Raw genomic sequence first — 27247 nt, forward strand, 5'->3', positions numbered from 1 at the left:
TGTTTTGCACTTAATGGAAAAGATGTAGAAAAAGACAAATAGTTGGCTGGGACATGTATAAATTCTCCCTCGGTGTCTTATCAGATTCATTTGAGCCAACACAGGACCATATGTGGACTTAGGCTGGGCGTGCCCGACCCTCTGTGCTTTGTGCCCCGGGGGAGAGATCGGCCAGGGCGGCTCGCTAATTGAAATGTGTTGGCGACTCATCGACGTCTCGGCTCCAGTTTCAGGGCTATTTCGAACCGCAGTGCTGATTGCTGGTTTCACATCACACAGGGAAAAAAAAATCAATACTAGCTGGAAGAGCTAGGGTTTATTCTTTGCAAGCAGACATTAATGCTTTGCAGAGGAGGGTTTGATATTTATCATTTGTCATTTTGTCTCTGCAGATCATCCTGAGCTGTGGAATATATCTAAATTTCTGAGAGTAGTGGCCGACACTGCTTGTGAAGAGTTTCCAAAAAAGAGTGTGGTTTGAAAGTCCAGATACATAACAGTATTCACAGGGCCGACCAGACCAAGTCACTATGCAACTTTTTAATTCCCCTCAAACTTTTTTTTTTTTTTGCATATTTTCAACAGAAAGAAACACTCTTGACCTCTGGTGAGCACCAAAGGGGCCTTGTTATGGAGAAGTGGCTTGTGATTTACAGGGACTCTGCCTGTGCTTTCAACACAGCACAATTCCAAGGGCTGAATCTTGTGCTATTTTCTAAAGGCATCAGTGTGCTTGTAGACTTCTTATTTCTGTTTAGATTGGTGGGTACTAACGCTGATAATTTTGCAGTTCAGCGGACAGAACACAGCTAAATTAACATTTCTTATCGAAGGAATATTTTCTTTTATCAGCTTTTTTGTCCTGTTTTTCTAAAACAAAAAACATAATGCAGTGATACTTTAAAAATTCTTTCAAACACTTTGGTACACACTGTGTCCACTTTGGTCCACCACTAAATATCGTCAAATTTCTTAAACATCACTTAACATCTGAGGCCTTTCCACTTAGATCCTCAATTATACTGATATGCATTTAACAAAATAACCCCACAACAATGTCTGCCTTTGTAATGGTGGTAATGCTGGCCATTGTTTTGATCTTTTGTCGGATTCCAGGAGCCTAATTTGGTATTAAATTATGGCCATATATGGCACTGCCCATATCAATGAGTTCTGTTCTTATTGCATTGTTTGAAATCACTAAGTCGGATCTCCTGAAGGCTAATGTAGCCTACTATCTGGGCTTTGGCTGCTGGTGCTGCTACCCTTCAAACACAGAGTGAGCCCTTTGAAAAATGGATTGCGGAAGAGATAAGAAATAATTTATGTTCCTATCACTGCCTCGCACAAATATGGTGGGGAATACTGTGCCAATAACTCCCACAAACTCAGAGAGGCACGCTATCTTTTACTGCACAAATTATTAACGGCGCTGGGGAGGAAGGGGAGACGCTGTGCATTTTTTGCTAGATAGACCTGGCTCATTGCTTGTTGAGGCTTTGAGTTCACCACAGTGCTTTATAATCAAAGATAAGGACTCCTGAAGTGAAAGCTGAATAAACAATTGTGTAGGATTTTTAATTTTATAATTTTCAGCTTCATCATAATGTGAGTGAAAGTTTTCATTTTAAACAAAATGAGAGGCTGCAAAACCATTATTTTCTCTCGGTGTGTGTGCACTGTCCGTGTGCTGTGTGTTTGTGTGTGAACAGGGAATAGAAGAAGGAGGGGAGGGAATCCAAAGGGGAGTGTTGAGGGAGGATACTCAGGGTCGGGTGTCCGCTCGCCTCTGTCGGCTGGCGTTGACAGCTACAGACGCTGGTCTAAAATGAGAATCCTCTTGGGCCGCCTGCCTGCCCATCCAGCAAGAAAATAAATCCCATGTGGAAGAGCCGCTGTGTGGGATCACAGACAGCCGCCTGACCCCCCAGATCCGCCGGGGGAGGCCAAGGGCGCCGGCACGACAGCATAAACCCCCCCCCTCAGCAAACCCCCCCCCCCCCAGGGTCTAATGTTACTCTGCCTGCTTGCCAACTCTGAAATTCTGGAGTTAGAGGACTGTGTTGGTCCCACACTAGTTCAGTTTTAAAACAGATTTGGGGGAAATTTTTGGAAGAGTGCTTGAGCGAAGATTTAGCTTAAGGCCTAGGTTATACCACAAAAATAGCACCAAGGTCTTTTTGTGCTTCCAGGGCCATACACTGTTAAAAATGTTTTGAAACTTAACACGAAGGGGAAATTTAACTTAAACCTTATTGAAAAAGGGGGCTGGTGCGGTTGCTGGTGTTTAGAGCCGGCACACAGTGGCCAAAAAACACCGCCTGGTGAGCAATTAGACACACACACTGAACATAAAAAAGTTTTGAAATATGATGTGGTGTTTAGCGCTACCACCAGATGGAGGGTATTGAAATGCCAAATTTAGTGCTTTCCAAAGACTCTTGTCAGAAATTCAGCACTCTGATCCACATTTTCCCCCCGTCTAATGTATGATGTTTCTCCATGTCTGCTAACATGGTACGCTCAAAGCCCAGCGACTGTATCCCCTGAAACATTTTGTGATATTAAATTCCACAAATTCCAACTTAGGAGAGCTAAATTCCCCCCAGGACCCCTGTGAAGTATTGTGTCTGGATGAAATGAGAATGAGTCAGCAAAAAGTAGCAGGGGAGCTAATAGATTTAACGAATGTTAATGACTCAACAGGTTGATCTTATGCGCTGAGGCGTTTAGCTTTTTCTATGCTGATTTTATCAGAGTGCAGAAATGAGAAGTGGTATAAAGAACAGAGAAAGATGAAATGGTGAACTGTGAATCATGAAGGTGATTCACTGTGATGTGTAAGTTAGCAATGTGACATCTTCATCATGGCCCAGATATTGGGTACATTATGTACGTGACAGGAAGGCATGTGCCCTTTATGAAGTGAGGCAGGAGTAAGGTTGTGGAAGTCTGGGTGGTGGAAAAAGGTGTAGCATGTCCGTTTCATTCAGGAGAACACAGTCTGTGTCACAGACCTGCAATTCCTCTTCACTTTTTTGTAGAACTGTTAGACACAATTTTCCCCTAAACTTAACTAGTGTTATGTCTCAGTTTGCTTTCTTCCATACTTACATTTGCTACGTTGAGTGCATAAGTGTGTTCACATTGATAAGTATGGCAAAATGCAGTGCACTGTGAGTACACAGATGGTGTCATAAAGTTGAATGTGGAAAGCTCGTCACTTGTCCTCAATGGCTGCCATCTTGACTACGTAGCGGAAAAGAAAAAATAAAAAATATTTACACAATGAGGATTTCCATAAGTAATTGTCAGTAATGTAGATATAATGCTAGTTAAGGTAAATAGCAGAACAGTCTGGTAAGTTCAGAAAATTACATCACTTTAATACAGCCTTTAAAATCAGGAGAAGACAACACTTACAGTATTACGATATACAAAATCTAAGATGATATCTAGTCTCACGTCCCAATATATAATATCGATATATTTCCCGGGCCTAGAAAGGGACCACCAAACTTGTGAAAATGGTGGCTGAGGAAGTTGTTGCAGTTGCTCTGCTGAACAAGCAAACAAGACGGAACAAGACGGCAAAATGGTTTGGGCGGGCAACAATCATGGTTAAATGTTGGTGGTAATGCTCCTTCTGGTCACAATTTGCCATTACAGTGTAGGAGAAGAAGTGGTCAAATGTTGCGACTGTCATTTCCGATACAACAGCCATGTTCGATTTGTGACAACACTACCCTGTCAAAATTCACACACTCAAACGTAAATAATGCCCACTGTACTACACAGAAGTGTCAAAATTGAGACACAGTATAAGTGTTTTAGTTGCGTAACTCTAACCTACCTTAACCATAGTGTAAGTTAAATATTGACTTTAATCTTTCAATCCTGTGAGCATCACAAATGAAATTCCATTTCTCGCCATTCAGGTGGCGATAGACATATCAGAAATGGATATCTCAAAACCTGATCAAGTCAACCAGTTGGCATGGCTCGATACCACTAGTTATTCAGTACACATACAAATTAATCTTAGTGAATCTTAAAGAATACTTATACTGTAAAATTTGTCTATAAATTACTCACCATGTATTACCTTGAATTTGTGAAGGAAGCTTTTTCTCACATGCCTCCACAAGTAAACAGAGAATCCAAAAGGCGAACACTCTTGATGAATTTGAGTAAACAGGGTCGACATTTAACAACAGCAAATCTATATCAAAACATCCGTTTAAAAACTCTCACACAACTCGTGCAGTATAATCCAAGTCTCATTTATCCAGTCGTATGCTCAGTACTTCCCAAACACATGCATTTTCACTAAAACACTAGACAAAAACACTTCTGTCTAGTGCACCCTGAGTGTCGCTGTGCAGAGTTTCGCAGAGTTCAACCACACACGCTTGTCTAGGTACGCTACTCAGCTGTGCCTAAGACTGTTTGTATTAAGTGGATTAAATTTTTTATTTTTTTTTTAGAAAAAAAAAATACATGTGTACTGAGCATACGACTGGATAAATGAGACTTGGATTATACTTCACAAGTTGTGTGAGAGTTTGTAAACAGCTGTTATGATTTAGTATTGCTGTTGTTCAAAGTGTCTCCCCCTTTACTTGAATTCATCAAGAATGCTCGCCCTTTTTGGATTCTCTGTTTATTGTGGAGGCCTGAGAGAAAATTTTTCTTCACAAATTCAAGGTAAAACACTGTAAGTACTTGTTATACAAATGGCCATTTTGCATGTGAGGTGTTCCTTTAAGTCACTGGTTTCCTGCTGTAGCGTGAGTGACTAACGGACAGCTACTCAACAGGGACAGCAAACTAGCTAGACAACATGGCCGAATGCAAGTATGATGCTGAATGTATCAAACAGTGTGGACTTTTAACTAATGACTAAGGAAAAAAATCAACCCTGTGGCTGGACCAGTTGGGAACCACTGCTTTAAATGCACTGACTTTATTGAAACACTGTTATCACTGACTGAATCAGTAGCTTTAATCTGTGGAGCTCCCCTCACTGGTGACTGTGCCATTGTCAGCTCAGACATGATTCACAGTATGTTACTTCCTTGTTATAATCTGACAACTCTTTTGTAGATAATATGCTGCTGAGTGATTAACCTTATTTGCAGTGTTCGTAATGTAAAGGATAGTTTTATACTGCACTGAACATGACAGCTTTGACTAGCAAGACTGAACGTAGGCTTCTACTAAAGTTGGGTGTACCAATGTTAATGCGTTCACCTACTGTTGTACATATTGAATTGCATTTCATGTGGTGCAACGGATTATTTTAGGAAAAAAGTTAAATACATAGTCAGTGAGGAATCTTTGAAGTGAACATAGCAGAGTGAGCTGAATCAGATAACCAGATAAGATACCAATACTGGATGAAGGTGAGAAAATGATGCTAATTTCTAATCTGGGTAAACTCCTCAAGCACTGATTTGAAATTGAGGATTTTAATTGCTGAGCAGGTGACCAAATACAGGAAACCTGTTTGGATGTTTTCTATGCTCCTTTAAAGTCCACAGAAGTGTAACTGGTGGGTTAAATTTACAGTTATCAGCTTTAATCTCCAGTATTTGACTGAACACCTCAGCAAAAGTTGCCTTTTTACCCTTTAACTTCCTTCAGTGTCTTTATCATCTCTTATATTTCTATGGGGAGATTCGGACAAACACAGTGCGTAGGCTTTCTAAAGAATCCTCTGCTTTAAATAGTTAATTACTCTCGCCTTGTCTCCGGCGGTGTCTGGATGTGGATGGGGGGAGAGACGGAGACGCTTCTGTCTGTCTTCCTTTCTTTTTTTCCAGTAGGGGCAGGCCTATATATTTTGCAGCTCATGTCTGAAAGGCTGGCTCCAAGCGCTAGGGGTGGGCTCTCGCTCTCTGATGGTTTTCCAGTGAGTATTTGTCAGGTCAGACTGTGCACCGCCCGGCGGTCTCCGCTCCTCTCCCCGGGTTATTTATTACCTCTCTCCCCCGCCGGCAGCGCTGCGGCTCCGGGGCCGCTGCCAACAACGGCGCAGAGGCGGGGGCCGCGTTAGGGGGGTTCCCATCGGACGATGAGGGGAAGGGAATGGACGGGAAATGCATTTTGAGGATGGACAGAATTTCAGGCTTATTACATGGCACAGGAACCGTACTCCACGTTTTCAGTAAACATTCTTTATAGTTTGCAGACTGATCTCTGAACCAGGAGTGAACTGGGCAGGATTGTGGGATTGTATATTAAGTTCAGACAGCTTTTTTTAGGTGAAACCTCAAACTAGGGAAACATTGGTTGAAAGTACAAATGTATCACAACTGCTGCTGAAATAATTACACAGTTAGTCCATTGGGTGATCCTTTACCACAACATTTTGAGTCTTAAACATTTGATTTCCTGCATTTTGATGATTTTTTGTGCACAAAACTGTGCCTTTCTCGTATCCATTTATGGTGTAAATGTCTTTACCTTAGTCAAAGTAAGTCTTCTGCTACTTCCATGTTTTCACTGCTGTTCTAAATGTTGAGGGGGACGTGTCCCCTGTTTCCTTCAAAATCTATACCTAATAACACATTGAAAGGAACCATCTTATGGCTCTCAATACTGATTAACTGTTCCACCCTAAAAAACCCCATCCTATAAACTTAAAACTGATCAATTTTTATCTTGTTACTTGATAGATTTGTTTTCTTCCAGTGGATTTTCATGAAATCTTTAAATCTGCAGATGCTAATAAGGCAGAAAATGTTTGCTGATTTTAAATGTTGATAGTCTTGGTGTTAGTTTTGTAGACTCACTAGATTAATCACACTTGAAAGTACATTAACTAAGAGAAAGAGAAACTATAAGAGGAGACACCAGAGGCTCTGTCGAGAGTAGGTCGTAGTTTTGCATTTTGAGTAACGGGCTCACATTTTCCCTTTAGATACTCCTCCAGTTTTGCTGTTAAATCTGAACCCACACCTGTTCTATTAAAAAGGCATATCATGTTAAACATTACTAATAAATGGTTATAGCTGGATTCACAATCCATGCTTGCAGGGTTATTTCTCTGCTCTACATGCGTCTGAAATGTTAGACTAGATTTAAAACCTCTTTCAGTTGTGCCATGTAAGAACACATTAGCAATCAGAAGTAACTGACTATGACATAGCATGTTAGCCGTTTACTGTAATATAGTTATGCACTGATATTTCCAAATTCATTGTAAATTCATGGGGAGTAAGAGGAGGTGTGGGTGGCTCTGTGGTTAGTCGTTTATTTCTTTTTAAATACACAGGACTCTGCTGCTGTGTATTAGAGGAAGCAAGAAGTTCTGAAAGGTTGAAGTAGAAAGGTTAAACGAGGTTTCCCCATCACATCAAACATTTTTATAAAAGAGACACAAAGGCCAGTGGAAAAATCTACTCAGCTTACAGCGAATCGATGTTTGAAAATGTGAAAGTTGAAGTGTCGTCACTGTACAAGTTTGGGGAACCCCTCCATGATGAGCCATCCAGAATGAGTCATTATCAGGGACGGGGAGTGGGCGTAGGAGTGGGCACGGGTGTCCCCTTTATGACTGGTTTCATCAGGGCTCTCCCAATGGTGCAACCTGCAGCGCCAACGCATGCATCGACGAGGTTTCCATCGAGACATTTCAATGCGGTGAGGGCTGGTTTGATAAAGAGAGAATCAAAGAGCTTCTCATCTGAAATGTAGGGTTCCACTTCCTAGAAACGGCTTTGTAAACAGATGCCATAAATGTCAGCAGCTCATGATTTATGTCACTGCTTCTGCTCAGTGTACTCACCAACACGTGGGAAGTGACATTATTGTTTTGTTGAAAAATGTTGCCTTTCAATTTCATTTTTCAGACAGTGCTAACGTTCAAGGCAGCTTTTGGGTTTTGGATAAGTGATTTCAGGTCACCTTTTTTTGTTTAGCCTGAAGCGTAAAATCTGTTTTTGTCTCTTCCTGGTCCACAAACCCACTAATTCCATTACGTTCCCCTCAGACATCACAGCTCCTCAGTTCCAAAAGGAAAATTGTCAATCTACGGCCCGTCACTGTCTTTGGTGAGGTAGCTGGCGTGTGTTTTTGTAAATGTCTGCCGTGTGTGTTTGCCCGCCTGGTCCTGGCTGTAGGCATTATACCAGCTCTGGCCAGGCTGTGGTCTCTGGCCTTCCCGTGCACCGCTTCCGCCTGTGGTGTGGCGTGCCTCCTTCCTGTGTGTGTCAGAGGCAGTTTGGCCTGATTTATAGGCCCCCGACACACGGCGCTTTGGACCCCACCTCTGCTGCTGGAATGGCTATTCCATGTGTTGGTGGTGGATCCACCTGGGTGGTTCTCCACTGATGGGGGTCAGATGTGGTCCTGCTTACGAGCTCCAGGAGCTCAGGGGAACATGCCCTGCAGACAGCGTGCAGAGAAAGTGCTCTCAGAAAATGCGGTTCTAGGCTGAGGAGGTTTTACCTCGGTTAAAGAGACAAGCTTGCATCAACTATTGCACATATTTATATGTTCTTTAGACATGTTTGATGTCTACACCTGCTTGCATCCCAAAATTAAATCAAAATACAAGGTACAATGACAAACATTAGCTTTTTGTTAGCATTAAGATCAGGACTTGTTAATCAACCAAAGCTTTGATTAAAGTTGAGCTTAAATGTTACTCAAAGTTAATTTCTTTTTTTTCCTCGCCTTTTTTTGACAGGTCGGTTGAAGATAGACAGGAAAGGGTCTAGAGAGAAAAGGAACGACACGCAGCAAAGGGCCACAGGCTGGAAGCAAACCCAGGCTGCTGTGGTAAGGACTCAGTCTCTCATACATGGTGAGCCATGGGGCGCCCCCATACTTCATTCCTGAAAATAACTTTACGACTCACACCCAGGTGTCAAGAGTGTGACGCACACCTCCACTGATCCAACATTTTGCCATTTCAAAGTGAAACTTCTTGTAAGCATACAGCATCACACCTAATTTCTGTAATAAACATGCTACGCATTGTTATGAACAGGTTTCACAGTGCTCATCTGTACTTCTAAAGAAAGACAGAAAAGACTTAACAGCTTTTTCAGGTTATATCTCTGACAGCTCTGCACACACTGCTGAGCAGTGTTAGGCTCGCTGAGGTGGCCGCAGCAGGTGAGAGAAAGTTGTGGTAGAAAGGTCAAGGTGGTGTCACCGTAGGTGGACTATAACAAAAAGGTGGTTAAATTTAGACACACAAGGAGAAGATAAAACACACAGTGTGTAGACCTGTGGCTGATGTCATGGGTAGATCTGCTGGCCACTGACCTCTGTGATCCTGACCACCTTGATGTGTATGTTCAGATGTGAAGATCTGATTTTAAGCTGCAACTGTTTTGGCTTAAAAATGTGTGTTTTGGTGGAATTGTACACATGTAGAAACTAAAAGTCTGATTTATATCTGGTATTACTGGGCTTTAAGATATTCATAGATTTATTGTCATGGGGGTAAAGTGTTGTTGGAGTGTAAAACTCTCAGCTCGGTGTATGGGTGTATTTTTAAGTTGTACATAAGAAGACACGACTCTTAAAACGAGTTTTAGATTCAGCTGCATGGGTGTAAATGACAGTTCACTTCCTCATGCTCAGTGTAATGATGGTGCCTCCATTTTAGACAGTGAAGCGCCGTCCCTCGCAGTCCCCCCCTCCTCTGTGCGGCTCTCGCCGAGCCTCCGCTGTTTAAATGGGCCAAGTTGAGAAGCGGCGGAGAGTGCAAATCTTGTTTGGTCTGGGTCTGTGAACTTCAGCGTGACTTCAGCGACATACACAGGGGTTAAAAACAACTCTTTCCAAACTTTCAACTATATTAACGCTGCGCAAATACTAGGAATATCAAGCCCTAATGTGTTTGGCTTGTGGTTCTGATTAATGCCATATGCCACATCGGTTTAAGTAACTGGAGAAATGTGCTGTTATCAGTTTCTTTTTTCATTGTCTTCACCGGCTGTGGAAGTGAATCGTGGCCACATGCAAACTCCCCATTACTGAATCGATGTGTGTTGTTTTAAAGCCGATTCAGAATTGTGCCTCTTCTCAGTGAATATAAAAAAAATCTCTTAGTCGTCTCCCCAAAGGCACAGAAATAAGAGACACGACGCGTAGCTGCGACTGGTAATGATCATCGTAGGTAACATAATGTCCGGGGCTCAGGGCTAACCATGTCAGGTATTAACAGAGCCAGTGTGATTAAATGTGGGAGGTAGGAGCTGTGAGGCTGGCGGAGAGCGCTGCCGCCGCTGCGAGCTGCAAACTACTGAATGGGAATCTATCCGGCAACTTCACCAGACCGCTGTCTCACGGCGACACGGGGGCTCTGCGTAAAACCAAGCGGCGCGTCTCCAAGTCTGGGTCAGCCCAACTCACAGACGGAGAGGACGCTGAAGTTGGATCGGGCGAGCAGCTTTTCACTTGTTACCGGCGCTCGGCTCCCACTAACATGCCTGCCATCAAAAAGGAGAGGCTGGATGGAGACGACATGGCATTGACTGCGTTCAACCAGTCCGAATACCTGGCCCCTTTAAATGCCACCGCTATCCCCGTGGTGACCCCGCATCCGCCGCCCTACGACCACATTTTCGCCCATCACCGCGCGTACTTGGGGCTCCACGACTCGGCGCTGCATCACCAGCACCTCCACCATCACACGGACGACTTAATGCTGGAGAGGTTCTCCTCCATCCCCGACTTTCAGCCCTTCTTCGACAACGGGGAGCCGTGCATCGAGGTGGAGTGCGGGGAAAACAAGGCTTTGCTTTATATCAATAAATTGTGTCAAGGTAGTAAAGGACCCTCAATTAAATACAGGGGCGAGTGGCTCACCCCCAACGAGTTCCAGTTTGTCAGTGGACGGGAGACTGCCAAAGATTGGAAACGGAGTATTAGACACAAAGGTAAGAACAACCTTCACTGTCGTTAGTAGAAACGGACACCTCGGCATCAGTAAAACACTTATTCTGGGTACAAACTTGGGTCTCGTGGTTCGGTGCTGAGTTTTGGAGTGAAAGGGTTACAGCAGTCAGTGCGTAAGGAGACAGATGAGAAAAGGCGCATATCCTCTACATACCCTCCGAGGCTTTGACACACAGTTTGGGCTGCGATCACACACCAAACCGGGGCGTTTGGAGTAGGCTGCACCGGGACTGAGGTGAAAAGTTAGACATAGATAATTCAATGTGTGACAGTTAAAATATTTATTTTCCTCATTATGGGATGACTCGTTCCGTTAAGCGCAGCTGCACTTGTGCATGGGTGTTGACACTTTTACGCATCGCATGTTAGGTTTGAGATATATTTTAGAAAATGGAGCGTTTTGTTTGTCCAACCAACGTCACAGTTGGTGCTAAATGTGATCATTTTGAAACCAATCAAAGATTTCAACTAAATATCAATTGCTTTTATAGCTGTTTTTATCCACAGACGCATTTTGTAGGTATTTGTTAGATTTTCCGGTACAATAACTATCACAGCATCAATACAGTGATACTGTTCCGGTATTTTTTAATGTGGACATTTATAGCATAGTATTTTTATGCAATAATTACGCATGGTGAGCGCACCCCCTCATCACACACACTCACGCACACACACATGGTTACTCAGGCAGAACTGATACGCGTTAAGATGTGTGTGGGGGGGAGGATGTCGCCCCCAGGTCAAAAATGGTAGCCTAATAGTTTAATATACCGATTCCTATAGACAGATGACAGTAGGCTGCTGTCTCTCTGGCTCACCACACTTGACCTATAGATAGAATTGAACTTCATGGCAGACATGTAGAGAAATAAGTCAGGTTAGTCTGCATGGACTCCTTCAGTGTTGACTGGATGATTTTTGACGAAATTTGTTTCGAAAACTTTGAGTCCTGAGATGGTGGGCTGAAGATAAGGGGCCCTTTCATGAGCAAGCTGATAAAACCTGATCACATGCTGTGTCATGAAGATGAGTTTACAGGCTGGAGACCATGGTTGTTAGCACAAACTAAAACCGTTTCTCCTTTTTGTGTGTTTTATTTTTGTACTAGGGAAAAGTCTCAAGACTCTTATGTCCAAAGGAATCTTACAGGTGCACCCTCCAATCTGTGATTGTCCTGGCTGTCGAATCTCATCTCCAGTGGTAAGAATATTTCACCTTCTGTCACGCCGGTGCTGCACTGTCTGTCTGTACTTGTAGAGTTAATATGTTAGCTATGAGATAGAGTATAGTTTTAGTTTGACTCGAGGACAGCTTCTTTGCTGTGTATATTCAATATAAAGAGTATGCGGGATAGTTCATCATGGTCGAGAATATCCCTCATTGGTGGAGGTTGTAACTTGTCGAAGGGCTCAATGCATGCAGACAGAGCTCGGAGATAAATTACTATAGAATAGATATTTGTGCGAGAAGGTGTTGAGGAAGTATTTGTGATGGTAAAGCCTAAAATTAATGTTTTTATCTTTGTTACTAATGTTTTATTTATTTATTTATTTATCTATTTTTACCAATAATCCATGTATCCTGTTAATTCAGATTTAGTTTACCTTGTGTGGATGAAGGAAAAGGCATACTAATATCTAACAACCATATTCGTGTTGTCACCCAGCCTTACGTACATGAAATAGTGGGTGAGCGTTTGAGTATTGGAGCATTGTCTTTCTCTGTAACCTTGACGCTGAAGACCCTACAGGCACACATGTCAACTTTGATGGTAATTTTTCTCAGCATGAATATCAAATCCACTTTCAGCCTTTCACTGACGCAGAGTATCAAACAGCCTTTTATTCAGAGGCATTGAGCTGTCCAGCGTGGCTGTCTGGCGTTAGGTGTCGTTGGTCGGGCTCCTCTGTCCCATTGAATCAGTTTCCTCACCTGGCTGCTGAACTTTTGTTTGCCTAGTGCTTCCCTCAGGGCTCGGCCAGGGGCACGGTGCCAAACCTTGAGGCCTTGCAGGTGTGTCACGATTACAGCATCACCGCTCTGTCTGTGTGTGTGTGTGTGTTTGTCTGTCTGTGTGCGTGTGTGTCAGCTTTGAGCAAGCACACTGCCGGCTCACCGTCGCCAAATCTGTTCACACAGGTGCGGCGGGGTTGCGAGTGTGTATGTGTCTTTGCGTGTGTGTGTGTGTGTGTGTGTGTGTGTGTTTTTATCACCACGGAGCGCATCTGTCGTCGCTCCCAAGCACTAATCTTGAGGGAAGGGTGTAAGAGGCTTAGCGAGCTACTGAGCGTGGCTACTGCTGATTATTGTGTGCAAGGCACGCAAGGCAAAGGCGGTTTAGATAAGCCGGAGGTGTTTGAGTGATACAGGTAAACTGGTGACATTTTTCACAGCCAAGAATGAAGACCTGTACCTTAACACATAGGGTTCAGCCAAACGAACATTACCTGAGGGAGGCAGGGAGCACCGAAAACAGATAGAAGAACGCTCATGTCTTTTCTTTTCATTTTTTTTAACAGAATGATTTGCAATTTTGACCGTGTTTGCTTATGTTTGGGCTCATCGCAGATATCAGAGTGATTGGCTTTTGGCTTGCTAGGGCTTGTGCAGTTCCACTTCAATTACAGCTGTGACGGAGTAAAACTTGGTTATTGACGTAAGCACGGATATGAGAGCCTTAAGGTTGTTGTTGTAGCCTTCCCTCCCTCTATTCCTTTCCTTGTCTGGTGGTGAAGCCTGAAGTCTAACTCACCAAGTGAATATCACCGTGACACTTTTACACACACACACACACACACACACACACACACACACAGAGGCTAAGTATGCTGGCAGCTCCATGCGAGGCGGTGAGGGTTAGGCGGAGGAGGGAGGGCAGAGGGACTTGTATGGCCTGTACTGGCGTCTCCCTCTCTCCCCACTGACTACCCTCAGGGCATGGCAGCCAGCACTCCCTCACTGATGAGCTCCCTCTCTCTCTCACTCACACACACACACACACACACACACGCAGCACACACTATATGCCTGCCTACTGACACAAATTACCTCATGCAGTCATTTATTTTGAAAGTTTGACAGCTGAACTTTGAGTGATCTTGTTTTGCTATAGGCATGAGGCAAGCGATCATAAAAAAAAAGTGCAGCAGCTGGTGGGAAGACTTTTCACCTGCCTGCTCAGAACTCGTGGAAGTTAATTTGCTGTGTCGGCCCCGGCACAAGCTGTTTATAACGACACGACACAAACTGAACTGTTGTTGCACTCGACAGTGTGGAATTTAAATATGTTGATAATGTCATCCGCACTCATTGATATGCTGTTGATAACTAGCTGTCAAGGTGTGTTAGCTTTCTGTTACGCCTGTTATTGTGTGATAATCAGGTGCTTAAATGATTTCTCAACCTTAATTGATATATAAATTTGCCTCTTGAAGTTGTTAGATGCTGCTTATTTTGTGTGTTTGGGACCGTATGTCTGTTCTTTTGAATGTATACAACATTATACTGGAGAAGCATGTTGAAGTTTATTCCTGGCTCTGTATGTTTGTGTTTTTGTCTGCACATACTCATGCCTTAGTTTGTAACTGTGTCTCTATGCGTGCATGTCTGTGATTATTTGTACGCCCGCGATGGCTTGCTGACTTGCCTGCTTGCTGTGTGTGCATGTGTGTGTTCGTGCGTATCTGTGTGTGTCTCCTCCCGGGAGAGCTGGGCTTCCTCTGCTCTGTTATTTCAGCGGAACTGGCGGAGGCCGGGAGGAAATTACACTCCCCTCCTCCGGCTCGTAAAGACCTCCTCCAATCAAGGGCTCCTCTTGCAAAGTGGAATTAAACACATGCACATGTGCGCGCACGCACGCACACACACACACACACACACACACACACATCCACGCAAAAACAGACGTACACACTTTTGCCTATAACTTATAGTCTATCTCATTACATTTTCATAATGCCACTTCCAATAGTGTTAATGGGGAAAAGATAATTAAAATCAAAGTGCACCACATTGAGTAAAATAATAGAAGTTGAGCTGTTGTGCGATGTGTAGTCGTCTTCATAGAGCAACTACCTACTGTACACTGCCTCTGTTTTATGTGTTGTGCGTTTGTGCTCGCATGTGTGTTGCCGAGGCCATGTTGCTATGGTAACACTGGAATCGGTCATTGGCCCAGAAGTGTGCAGAACTGTGGTCGTGTCGAGTGTATTTGTGCACTTTTGTGTGCGTGAGCATCGGACAAATTAGAGATTAAGTGAGACTCTAATGATCTGTGCATCGTGGGTCTTAATCTCGCTTATAGAGATCGATACGATTTGTAATGTGTGTCACATGCATAGAAATACCGTAATAGTCGCGCACACACACACACACACACACATAAACTCTTTCGTGCCCGTTGTTTTTCTATCTATGAATAATTCAGTTAAAACGAACAGTTTAATTCTGCAAATTAGCCATTAGCTTCCACTGGTGTGCATTTGAGCAAGATGCCAGAGACTGATAGAGTTCAGTGTGTGTGTGTTGCTGTGTACGTGTTGCGTGTGCGCTTCTTAAAGTGTTGCTAACTATATCACTGGGTGCATGTGTGTTTGGGTGCGGACCCTGTTAACAGGCAGCTAAAATAAGTTGGAGCATCTGTCTATCAGCCAAATGTGGATTATCACAACAAAGCCAACTGCGATATTTCTACAAACCCTCCTCCCAACATCTGTGTGTGTGTGCGCGCGCGTATGTGTGCACATGAGTGTGTTTGCGTTTGTTGTTCGCCATGTGGTTTCCTCTGATAGTTGCAGGCTCGCTCTATCACATCAGGCCTCTGCAGACAGTAATGTCCTGTCATAGTTATACTTTCACACATCCATCAGCACACTCAAACACACACACACTGTATATATATGTGAAAACACAGGAGTACTAGGTAGTAAGTAAAATTCATCTGTGTTGTTATATGTACAATTTTTGAGTGTTATTCAAGTGTGTCAGCAGTGTAGGTGTAAGAAAGTAGAGGAGGTCTGATTTGTTTGTGATCATAATCTCTATACATGTATATACCCTAAATTAAAACCAAGGTTAACACATATATTACACATATTATATATATGTGTAATATATTTTTTATATATTACACATTATATATTTTTTCATTCTGTGACTTTTTATGACTAATAATGTGCTAAAAAGTTAGTGTAGGAAAGATTAAAGACAGACAAAGCCAACTCTTGTTTTGCCAGCATAAATGAGGGTCATCTGAGTTTATCTTGGTGTCCTCTCCACAACACAGCTGATGCTCATCACTCAAATTTCCTACATCTTTATTTCTTAAATGAAGTGTAGCTGCATGACTTTTCTAAACCTCAGCAAAGTGGATGCTCACACCTGGAAGAGGTGTACTTCTGATAGTGTGGCAGTGTAGTTAGTCTTTACATGAGATTTTGGTAATTTCAGGATAAAATGTAACTCTTTTTGGGACCAACACAAGGGAAAACACAACTTGAATTTACCAACCACAGCATCATGTTCGCATCCACTTCCGTGTTTGTCTGGGGAGAGAAAGGCCCAGTCGTTACCTGTCCATAAAGCTCCCCTGCGGCGGCCTCTGTGGGCCTATCCAAACACAGAGAGGGAAAGAAGAAGGGAGGAGGAAGGAGAGAAAGAAACAAGAGGGAGCGGGGAGAGCGAGAAGCGCGCTGGCATGCTTGACTGCACCGCCACTGACCTCCCAGCGCCGCCCCAGCAGAGCCCTCCTCCCCTCCACTTCGCCGCCTCTCGCCCTCTGTGCACCTCTCCCCCTCCCCCCACCGCTCACCCATCTCACCCCCCCTTGCCCTGTGCCGCTCCACTGGGCTGCAACTGCCTGCTCGGCTCAGCGCGTGGGGGCCGAGGGTGCAGGAGAGCATGAGTGCGTGTGTGTGTGTGTGTGGGGGGGGGGTGGAGGCGGGGGACTTGGTCGCATGCCTGTCCGCCCTACAGTGCTTTCTCACTTTTTTTCTCTTTCTCTCACACGGCCTTGAACAACCAAGTGTTGCCTAAAGTCTGTACATAAACCACACACACACACACACACACACACACACACACAAACACATGGACTAATCCAGATTCAGATTTATTTTGGCAAGTTTGAAGTTGATTTGCATTCATAAGTAGTATTACTTGATAAGTTTCGTTCCTGATCATGTCAGATTTATGGTTTCATTCCTGAAGTCACGAATGTTCTTTGTACAACATGTACTGTACAATATGTATGTAATAGTGCAGTATGTGTAGGCACTCAGTATTTTAACATCAAACCAGAATCCTAACTTTAAAGAAAACATCTACCATAACATCTAAATGACTTCGTCTAACCAAAATAGAACAGAAACTTTTAAAAAAAAATGGCTGAAAATGTGAAGCCAAGATCTGTTTGTTTGTAATATATCTTTAATATACCTATCTGTATGCTTCCCAGTGCGGGGGAACATTAACTGTGGTTGGAGACGCTCTTCATGCCAAATGAAAAATCAAATTTATCAAGTCACACCTGTTGACAAAAATATACTTACATTGAGTTGTTGGTTGATATCTTTCATTGCAAACCAAGAACAGAAAGACAAAACCCTGTCACAAATGTTAGAGAATACACACCTTTGCTCAGAATTTGCAAAATGTGACACATTGCAGTTTCAGTTAGGTGTTACAGGAAATATTTTATTCTCACCATACTCAATAATGATGCCATTATTGATAGCACATGCTATATAAAGTTCTCCTATTACATATATGCACATATAGATATGTTTTTGCAGTATATAATGGGGTAAATTGGGATAAAAATTACTATACTGTATAAGAGACCATACAGTGTGGCAGTACTAGTGCGTTTGTGTGCTTTTGGTGTGTGTGTGCGTGTGCGTGTGCGTGTGTGTGTGTGTGTGTGTGTGTGTGTGTGTTGGAGGAATGTGTTTATTCCTCTACCTCTGCGAATAAGTGTCTAAATGAGCATTATATTCTTAAGCCAGAGGAGTTCAACATGTTTCTAATTACATATCTGCAGCTCATTCACAGCCGTTCTCGATCGTTGTGGATCTTGCACATATCGCAGCAAAGTTTGTTTACGTGCACACTAATAATTTGATTATAACCAGATTAGGCAAATATAAGGCCTGTCAGTTTTTTTCTGTGGCCTGCATAGTATATAGTGTGCCTTTTGTCTGATTTTCTTTCAGCGTTTTGATTCCGAACATGCACCAGAAAGGTCATTTCAGAGTGCAGCGGATGCAAATGGGTGTTTCTATAAACAAACAGTGTCATGGCGAGTGTTGAAGAAAAAGAAAACACCAAAATTATTTTTGGGATGACAGCACAACAGCTTTTATGTCACAACTAACACAAAGTAAAAGAGATTGTATTAGGCTGCGCTGTGAATTAATAAAGGCAAAACAATAAAGACCAACTCAGCGTCTCTTTTTCCTCCTGTTCTTTGGCACTAATAAGAGATTTTCCACCGGCGACTACAAATCCTTACAGACATTATCCTGCTTATCAAACACATCATATTAACTTTATTATTGGGTTACTGGGGAAATCTGGTTACTGCAAACCATGTAAACACTTCAATCACACTATTACTTTAATCTGATTATTCACAGTAATCAGGTTTGCATACTGAGCGATCTCAATTTGACGAAAGCTGACAAATTTGTAGCTAATCACCTTTCATGGGTGCACCTGTGAAGATGTCAGGACAGCTTTCCGTGCGGGTGAGCCAGAGATAAGGAGGTGAGACTAAACAAAGCAAGAATTTGTGTTTTGTGTAGGACTGGATCTCAGGCTCACACAAACACACAGCAGACAAATTGTTTGTTTTGGCCTTGTTTCAGAGCTCTTATGTGAGCACAGTAATGACCGCTTCATCCCCTCCCCATCTCCCACCCTCCTCACGCTCATTTTTTTCCTCTCTCCTTCTCTGTCGTCTCCTCATTCCCCCTCCCCCTTTCCCCTAGTGCTCGCGCCAAGTCGGCCCGCCATCCCGCCTCCACACACACATACACACACACACACACACATGCTGCGAGGTAACGGCAGACAGGCGCGTGACTCATTAGGCATTCGTCCCCCAGGGAGATTGCTGGGGGGGCGCGTGCGAGGGAGAGAGAGCGCCGCAGCTGCAGGAATGTCACGGGCGGCTACCGCTGTGTGTGCGTGTGTGTGTGTGTGTGTGTGTGTGTGTATGCGTGAGTGTGGGTGTGTGTTTATGTGTGTGTGGGTGTGTGCTCACTAATGCTGGTTGGAGCCAGCGGCAGGGCACTGCACCTTTCAGGAAATAACGCAAGGAGAAAGAAAAAAAACACTCTTATTAGTCCTCTTTTTCCACCAAGAGCTCATTTAAAGTCTGAAATAAATTTAGAGAGAAAACACTAGATTGCCTTATAATTTCAGCTTGAATTTAAATGTCTTTGCTGGCCAACGTGTAGCTATGATATTAGCCTGTATTGTTATTTAATACAAAAGCATTTTGTTGTTTTTAATCCAAACCCGTGCTATACAGATGCTTTTAAAAGAAATATTAAGCGTTATCACTCATATCTACTTATTAAAGGTCTGGTGTGTAAAATTAGGGGGCATCTATGGGCAGAAAAAGTATATGCTATTCATGACTATGTTTTCTTTGGTTTATACTCACCTGAAACTAAAGTCCTTTTTACACAGAGATCGCACTATAGGGCGGCTACTAAGTCCCTTGTTTAAGCCTCCTTTGCATCTCTACACAACACCAAGTGACGGCAGCATCATTTAGCTCCAGTGTGGGGTTTTAAAGAGCATGCTGGTATCGTGGAAGAGGTGTGACGGGCTTGACATTTATGACAATAGCGTCTGCTTCTTGTGTGACATAGAACATACACGTAACAGTGGCATAACATGGCAACAACAATCAATTACCTTCTCTGTTATATGATGGCTGATCTCGTCCTCTGTTCAGTGGGTAAGGAGCCCCCACATCTCGTTGTTTTCCCAATTTTTGGACATTTTTGGCTGCTGTTCTTCTTTGAGTCAGCCACTAACTGCTACTAGCTGCTTTTTAAATATCCTGTGGTGGGTCGCACATAACACATCGTCAAAGTGTCACACCCGTCCTGCCCATGGTTCTGTCCTGATGGCTCTCCTGTTTATACAGACATTGACGTGGCGCTGTTACTACCTTCCGTGGCAGCTTAAAGGCAAGTCAACTCTGTCCCCCATTTCGTGATTGCGCCGTTTATACAGAACAGCGAGGTGACATACTGGCACGATATTCCTGCCTTGAGCGAGCATTGTAAAAGGCTTGGCACACGGAAGAAGTTTCAGTTCTTGCTATCTCACCACTAGATGCTGCTAAATCCTATACACTGGACCTTTAAAGGAGAATATACACATATGTTTCAGTCCTTAAAACAACATATTTGAATACTTTTAACATATTGGCATTTTTAAAGACTTACCTGAGTAGATACAGTTACCTCAGATTACAGTGTTTCTAGTACTTAACGAAATCTCAGACCAATTTAAATGGCATTCAGTGCCTTTTAGTGTGGGAGGCTGTTCAACTCGTAGTTAAATTTCTAGTATTGTTATCAAGTTCAACTGCTAGGGTTACTCTCAGAGCATATCTGTTTGAGAATTAGTGTATTATGAATATATTTGTGTTCATGGGAAGTGTTTCTGAGTGTTTGTCATGTACCTATACGACCATTTCAATTGTCTGTGTAGATTGTGTAATAAGTTGGTCAGTGTGTCCCTATGCATGTACATCTGTATGTATGTGTGTCTTTTTCTGCGTGTAAATGTGAAGCCCAGATATATTTCTTGGCTGCCTGACTGACAGAAAGCGTGGGAGGTGATATTCATAGAGGTGCTTTTAGTGGGACTTTTATGAGACACTTTTTTCCATGGCTGACAGGAGGTTGACCACACACAGTAAGGTTGCCTCAGCTCTGTGCACACGCACGCGTGTTTGTGCGTGCACGTACGCGCTTGAGCGTTCAGGCGCCCTTCCTTTGAGCACTCCTACGTGGGCTGCCAGGGGTGTGTTTTGCTTCGTGTTTTGTTTCGGAGAGCCCTCCCCCGTGCTGCGGAAGTGTTGCCGGAAGCAGTGGGAGCTCACCCCCAGTTCTGCGTCAGTGGCACTAAAGAAAGAATCGGGGCTTTCCGGGAGGAGAGAAGAGGGAGGAAGGGGGGGAGGAGGGAGGGGGGCTGTCAGCCTGGGTATGTCACGGCCATGTGGGTGGTTGTCTACATGCTCACACACACTCACACAGCCTCAGTCACGACTGGTCTTAGACAAACTATTCTTGTATACACTGTTCTGCTGGCGTGCTCCAAGTAAAATCCCCTGCTTTGGAGGGGAATTCTAAGGAGCAGGAACAGGTGTGTGCGTGAGTGTGTGTGTGAGACTGTGCATGGGTATGTGTGTGTAGGTGGTGAGGGTAGTGCGCATGTGCACTTTTGTGTTTTCCCTGACAATGCGAAGAAAGCATTAAAGAGACTTGGAGGTGGAGAATTTGTATTAAACAGATGTGCGTGTGTGACAGATGTAACTGTAGTTGCATCGTGGAAAGTGTTCTGTTGTTCTGACATGATGCCGTGCTCCTGTTTCCTCCCTCTAATGCGTCCTGTTGGAGCTCCAGCTCTAACTTCCTACAGCGAGGCCTCGTGTGGAACTAGCAAAAGTATCAGAAAGTGATCCACTGTCCTCAAACGCTGGAGCAGAACTTGTAGAAAGCTCCGACAGGAATGAAGAAAAGAGGAAAAACCTCTTTTCTGGCAAAGCACGATAAAAAAGGGAAAGGGAGAGAAATGTGCAGAACTCTGTGGCCTGCTCATCCTGGGGGATGTTTTCATCTTTCTCTGTCTTCCACCCCCCCAACTCTTTTTAATGTCTGCCATTTGAGAGACTCCAGAGGGGCTGCACCTGTTTGCCTCTTGGCTAGGAGCCCCCAAATCCCTCCTCCTGCCCCCGCCTGCCACTCATGCTGCCGCGCTTCCTGGGATGGAAGGAGCGAGGGAAGGAGGGAGGAGTGGTGGTGAGCGGGGTTGCGTGTGGTGGAAGGGATAGCTGGAGGGCTTAAAGGCGTCCGGGAGTAAGAGCAGAGATGTAGGCACAGTGAGAGAGAGGGAGGGGAATATAGTTTCAAATCCAAGTCCACTCCACACCACACCGGACAGACCTTGCTTCTGTGGCGCTTTCTCTCTCTCATGTTTTGACTCACCACATTCTCTTTCATATCAGTATTTTTTCTCACCTTTTTGGCGCTCTCTCCAGCACAACCCCACATCCATCCTCCCTCTGTTCCCTGTTAACTTTTCTTCTCAGCCTATCCTTCCCTTGCTCTTCTCCAATTTCCTCCCTCGGCTCAGTCTCTCCTACTCTCTCCATCTCCCATCATCCCTCCTCCTCTGTGCCTCTCTCCCCTCTTTCTTCCCCTCCTCCCTTCTCTCTGTGATAGGGCCATGTTAATCTGCAGTGACCTCTTCAGGTCACATTAAAGGTCGCCCAGCTTCACTTCCTAACGCCCCTAGGGCCACTCTCTCCTCTTTATCCCTTCTTTTCTCCACTTACTCCTGGCAGCTCTGTAGCAAAATAAACAATTCACCAACATAAAATTGATTTTAGTAATAATTATAAAAGTGATAGTATTTTGGTAGCATATATAAGTAAATATTAGTATATGGCAGTATATGTTTGTGACAATAATAATCATATGTGTACAATAATAGAAGTATGATAATAATAATAGCAGTAGTAGTCGGCATCAGGCAGGACCATGACAGCAGTGTAACCACGACCCACGATCCAGGCGTAGCCTCGATTCAAGGGAACCTGTGAGACAGTGGAGCACAAAGCTTCTGGAAAAGAAGCCGAGTTAGTGACATGCAGTAATAGGACATGAATGTTAGCAAATGAGGAAGAACCAACTTTTCAGAATCTGAGAGAGAGAGAGAGAGAGAGAGATGAATAGAAGGAGAGAAGGGGCTCAGTGTGTCATAGAAGGTCCCCTGGCAGACTAGGCCTATTTCATCATGGTAAATACTGTCCAGCATTAAAGTTAGCAACAGTCAGACAGGCGCAGCATGTAAAATGGGTTTGTTTTGCGTCACTGAAAACATGGCAAAAGGCAGCGACAGTGCTCTAGAGATTTTTCAGTCTTCCAGTAAGACTAACTCTTGTGTAGTCTTATTTTGGTTTTTACGTTTAAGAGTGCTGAAGGAAAATTGAGTGAAGATGGTCACCCTGTCTGCACAATATGCAGAAAGAAAAGTGCTCCTAAAGGGGACAACACTTTGAATCTTATGAGTCATCTTCATGGCCACCAACCACTACCTAAACCCCAGTCCTCACCATTTATCTGTGATTTTAAATATAAAACTTGGTTAAATGATTTCAGTGTGTGTCCATTTTAACACTACTGTGATAATACTGATATCTGTGATCATTTTGATCACTACAATTGTGACATGAAATATTCATACTGCCTTCAATCAGTCAATCAAACTTTATTTATATAGCGCCTTTCATACATCAAAATGCAACCCCAAAGCGCCTTACCTCTATCACCAACCAACCACTCTCTGCATCAGTTTGGTTTCATATTTTAGTCTTCCTTTACAATTTATTCACTGAGCGTACACATGGCTTTATGATATGTAGCTGAAGGCTGAGTGTCAATCTTGCAGGTTATATTGTTTTGGTGTCAGTGTCACACATGGGTCCCAGCCACATTGACATTTCTGTCATTTGCAGTTGAACTAGATTTTGCTGGAAGCTTGTAAATTGTTTTATGTCCTGATGAAGATGTTCTGAAAATGAAAGTTATTTAATGCAGTGGTTCCAAAACTCCGATGTACTCACACACCCGTCAGATGATCTCAAGTTCCTCTTTGTTGAGACTGCCGGTCATGTTACAGATGTGTTTATTTAAATTTAGAACTGGATGTTTTTTTAACACTATTAGTGCTGTCACAGTACTGGGATTCCCAATGTCGGCACAGTACCTTGAAAATATATTGGTATTTGATACCATTTTTGAGACCACAAGGAAAAATTGACATTAACAACATCTAAGTTACAATTTTTATTAAAAGACAAATACAATGAAGCTGTAATATGATGACAATTTTTCTTACTTAATAGTAAGGAGCAGCAGAATGACTGTAGGAAACATTAACAATAAGAAAGAGAGAGAGAAAGGCAGCTGGTACTGGTGTTTCAGTACTGCTGAGAATGAGTATTGAAACAGTTTTATATATTCAGAATCGGTATGTGTTGATAAATTCAGTATTTTTGACATCACTCATTATGTAAAAGTATATATTGTTACAGTATTTTTCTCCATATAGTTGAACTGTCTTAATGGTTTAGTCATGTTTGGATCCTTCTGTTATCACTTGAAGTGGCAGAGGCTGGATGTTTTCATCATTGTAACCATTTAACCACTGCATTGTGCAAATAATTTCAGCTGTCCCATCACCACTCATTATCCATCACTTTTAGCAAATTAACATGTATGATTAATCTTAACCGGTATTGTCAGCTGTTACATCCGTCTCCATGTGTGGATATATATATTTTTGATCAAACTGCAGTCCCTAGAGCTGCTCCACAATCTTTCCACTTTCCTCCTGGCAACTGTAGGAGGCACCCCCTGGGGTACAAGTTCCCCTGGTTGGGAATTACTGATTTAATGTGTTCTTTTATGAGGTGTCTAATAAGCAGGATTACAAAACACAAAATAGCCGGCCAACACTGCGAAATAAAACTATGATCCCTTCGCATTAGAGTCTTGATTCATCTTGTATGTACATTTGCAGGGAGAACTCAACGTACTGCAACAAAGAGACTCAGGCAAATGATCAAAACAAGAGAAATGCTGCGGATAGATTAAACAACAATTTGACAGACTGTATGTGAATCCTGTTGCTGAAGTGTCTCCGTTTTCTTTGTGCCTTGTTGTGCAGAACCGCGGGCGCTTGGCCGAGAAACGCACCATCCCCCTCCCCCCCAACCGGGTGCCCAAGAAGGAGCTGGCCTCCATCTTCAGCAGTGACGACAGTGAAGGCAGCGAGCGGGCCAGTGGAGATCATGCCCACATCAAACAGGAGGACGAGTTGCATTACAGTATCATGAGAAAGAGGTGAGGCACCTGTGACTTCTGTGGCCACAGCTAGCGCAAGTGTGTTTATATTTGGATCCCATGTTATTCCTGTCGCAGCTAGCAGTTGATATCCCAGACTTTTGACTACATGGTTCTTTTTCTGTGTGTGTTCTTTGGGCACTGACGCAAATTGTCGTAATTGCGTAGGTTTTTATTGTGCCTGAAAATCCATATTTTGTTTTGTGATATTGCCATGGGAGGGAAATATCAAGCTATCCTCTCGGGTGTCACTTTTGTTAAAATGATTCATAGTAATAAGTCCTCTGTTGTGTCAGATTCTGTCTAAAAGCAGAAGGATGTAACAATGTTTTTAAATGACACCTCAGACCTGTGTGTATTTTTTTCATCAAAAGTGATTTTAGGATAATTTTGAGGTGTTAAAGGCTCATTTTGAGACTAGACAATGAACCTTGTTTCAAAAATAAACTTACAGCTTTTGCTTTGGGGTGTCTAATGGAAGTATGTGTGCTGAGCTTTGAAAGTGTTAATTGGTTTGTTGGTTTGTGTGTTGTTGCTCCTGCCAAGTCTCTGTGAATCTGTCTTGACTTGATATTGAAAGACTGAGTCACCTGAGTCACCACTGTCTGTTTCATCCCATCCCGTGCTGCTGCTTGGGAGCGGTTGATCACAAGAGTGTTTGATATAAAACATTCAGAAGTCGTTACATCTTCATGTCATGTTATTGCACTTTTTCAGCTAAGTGTAAAGAAGTTTTTGAAATGGTTATGAAATAATTAGCTTTAGAATTTCTATTCAATATAATATGCATCTATTTGTGCAGCACAATTAACAATTCAGCGAAAAAGGTTTTAGAGCTGATGGTATGAAATGAGTGGAAAACACAACTAGACTTGATTAGAAGGACTCAGATTAAGAAAAAGGAGTGGTGCAAAGTTTATTTGCTTTAATTTCTCATTATAAGGTAAATGTTGATTGCACAGTATAATAGCTATAGAATACTGACACCATCAGCATTTAGAAGTCTGGCTTTTTACTATGCAATTCTGTCTGCCACCGGGTACAATCTCTTGGGAAAATGAAGGCTCGGTTTATGGCACAAAGGAAGTACATCAACCATTGCCATCCAAAACAGGTAGAGGATAGCGCTTTTGTTTTCTTCGGTAGCTATCAGAAGCTATCCCCAGTTACTATAGAGTATCAGTGACTAAGTTTACGTGCACCAAATATTCGGATTTTTGCCCTTATTCCGAAAAAGACAATATTCCTACTAAGCTCTTTACATGGCTAATGAAAATGAACATTCCACTAATATTTCCGTGTATATGCAGCTGTGCATACTCAGATTAACACGCCCTAACATGCCATTTATCATGATAAAATATGGAACAGTGGAACAGCTTGAGCAGCTTGTGCCATTTTGTGTCTTTGTGTCAAAATAGGATTTTTTTTCAGTAGCAATGGACTTGAGCCTTCATCTTTCATTGCTTCAACAACCTTGGTGTTGCGATATTTGGGCCTACTGAAAGATCTGTTGATATCCAAGACTTTCATAATGTCAAATAGAAGGTGTGGTATTCTCCTTCCAACTACAAATGTGGGCTTTTCTTTTGGGCATGAATCTTTCCCCCAGCATTGCAAACTGTTTACTAGTTGGTTTTTGTACAATGCATCCATGACAATGCACAGATCTAACTGTAAACAGTGTTGCAGATTGTGGTATAAACCACCACTGAAATGCCACTGCTCCCAAAACATGACTGCTTCCGGCAGATTCTGTTTTAACGGAAAATACTACTTTCGGAGAAGGCGTAATTTGAAATACCCAAATGGAATTTGCCATTTCCATGACTCATACTAAATTCAGAATACTGTCATATTTCGAAATAATGGAGGAATATTAGTGTACATGTAAATGTAGTCAGTGTAAGTTCTTTACACTTATGATCCCCAGTAGCGAAAATAGCGGATGGTGAAACAACTGAAGCTACTGTGGGGAAAAAAATGCAGTGTGTACTTGGTAGTTGCCAGAGTCTGAGGAAAATTTACAGTGATCCAGTGGTCTTTGCGTCAGTGGCGCACAGTAATACCACTTGGAAATGCTAGAGGAGGACAAGTTGAAAAGTTGTTTCCACTTTAAAAATGCACAGTCCGGCACAAATCTATAAACAGTCTCTGGATCCTCATCTGTC

At 43.0% G+C, this 27247-nt stretch overlaps 1 protein-coding gene across 6 annotated transcripts in view; it reads left to right on the forward strand.

Annotated features, from left to right (window-relative positions):
• The window catches only part of samd11 (sterile alpha motif domain containing 11), a 96358-nt gene that overhangs the window by 30296 nt on the left and 38815 nt on the right, over positions 1-27247 (forward strand). For 2 of the 6 annotated variants that reach the window (XM_033629515.2, XM_033629517.2), the window contains exons 1-3: positions 9730-10901; positions 12032-12123; positions 24901-25076. In XM_033629515.2, coding sequence (XP_033485406.1) covers positions 10202-10901; positions 12032-12123; positions 24901-25076 — 968 coding nt within the window. In that variant the 5' untranslated portion in view covers positions 9730-10201. Of the gene's footprint in view, positions 1-8695; positions 8788-9728; positions 10902-11049; positions 11156-11694; positions 11801-12031; positions 12124-24900; positions 25077-27247 lie in introns of those variants that run through there. The other 4 variants (XM_033629520.2, XM_033629516.2, XM_033629523.2 and 1 more) reach the window with 4 other exon arrangements.

Source organism: Epinephelus lanceolatus, chromosome 8 (assembly GCF_041903045.1).
Source record: "Epinephelus lanceolatus isolate andai-2023 chromosome 8, ASM4190304v1, whole genome shotgun sequence".
NCBI classification, from domain to species: domain Eukaryota; kingdom Metazoa; phylum Chordata; class Actinopteri; order Perciformes; family Serranidae; genus Epinephelus; species Epinephelus lanceolatus.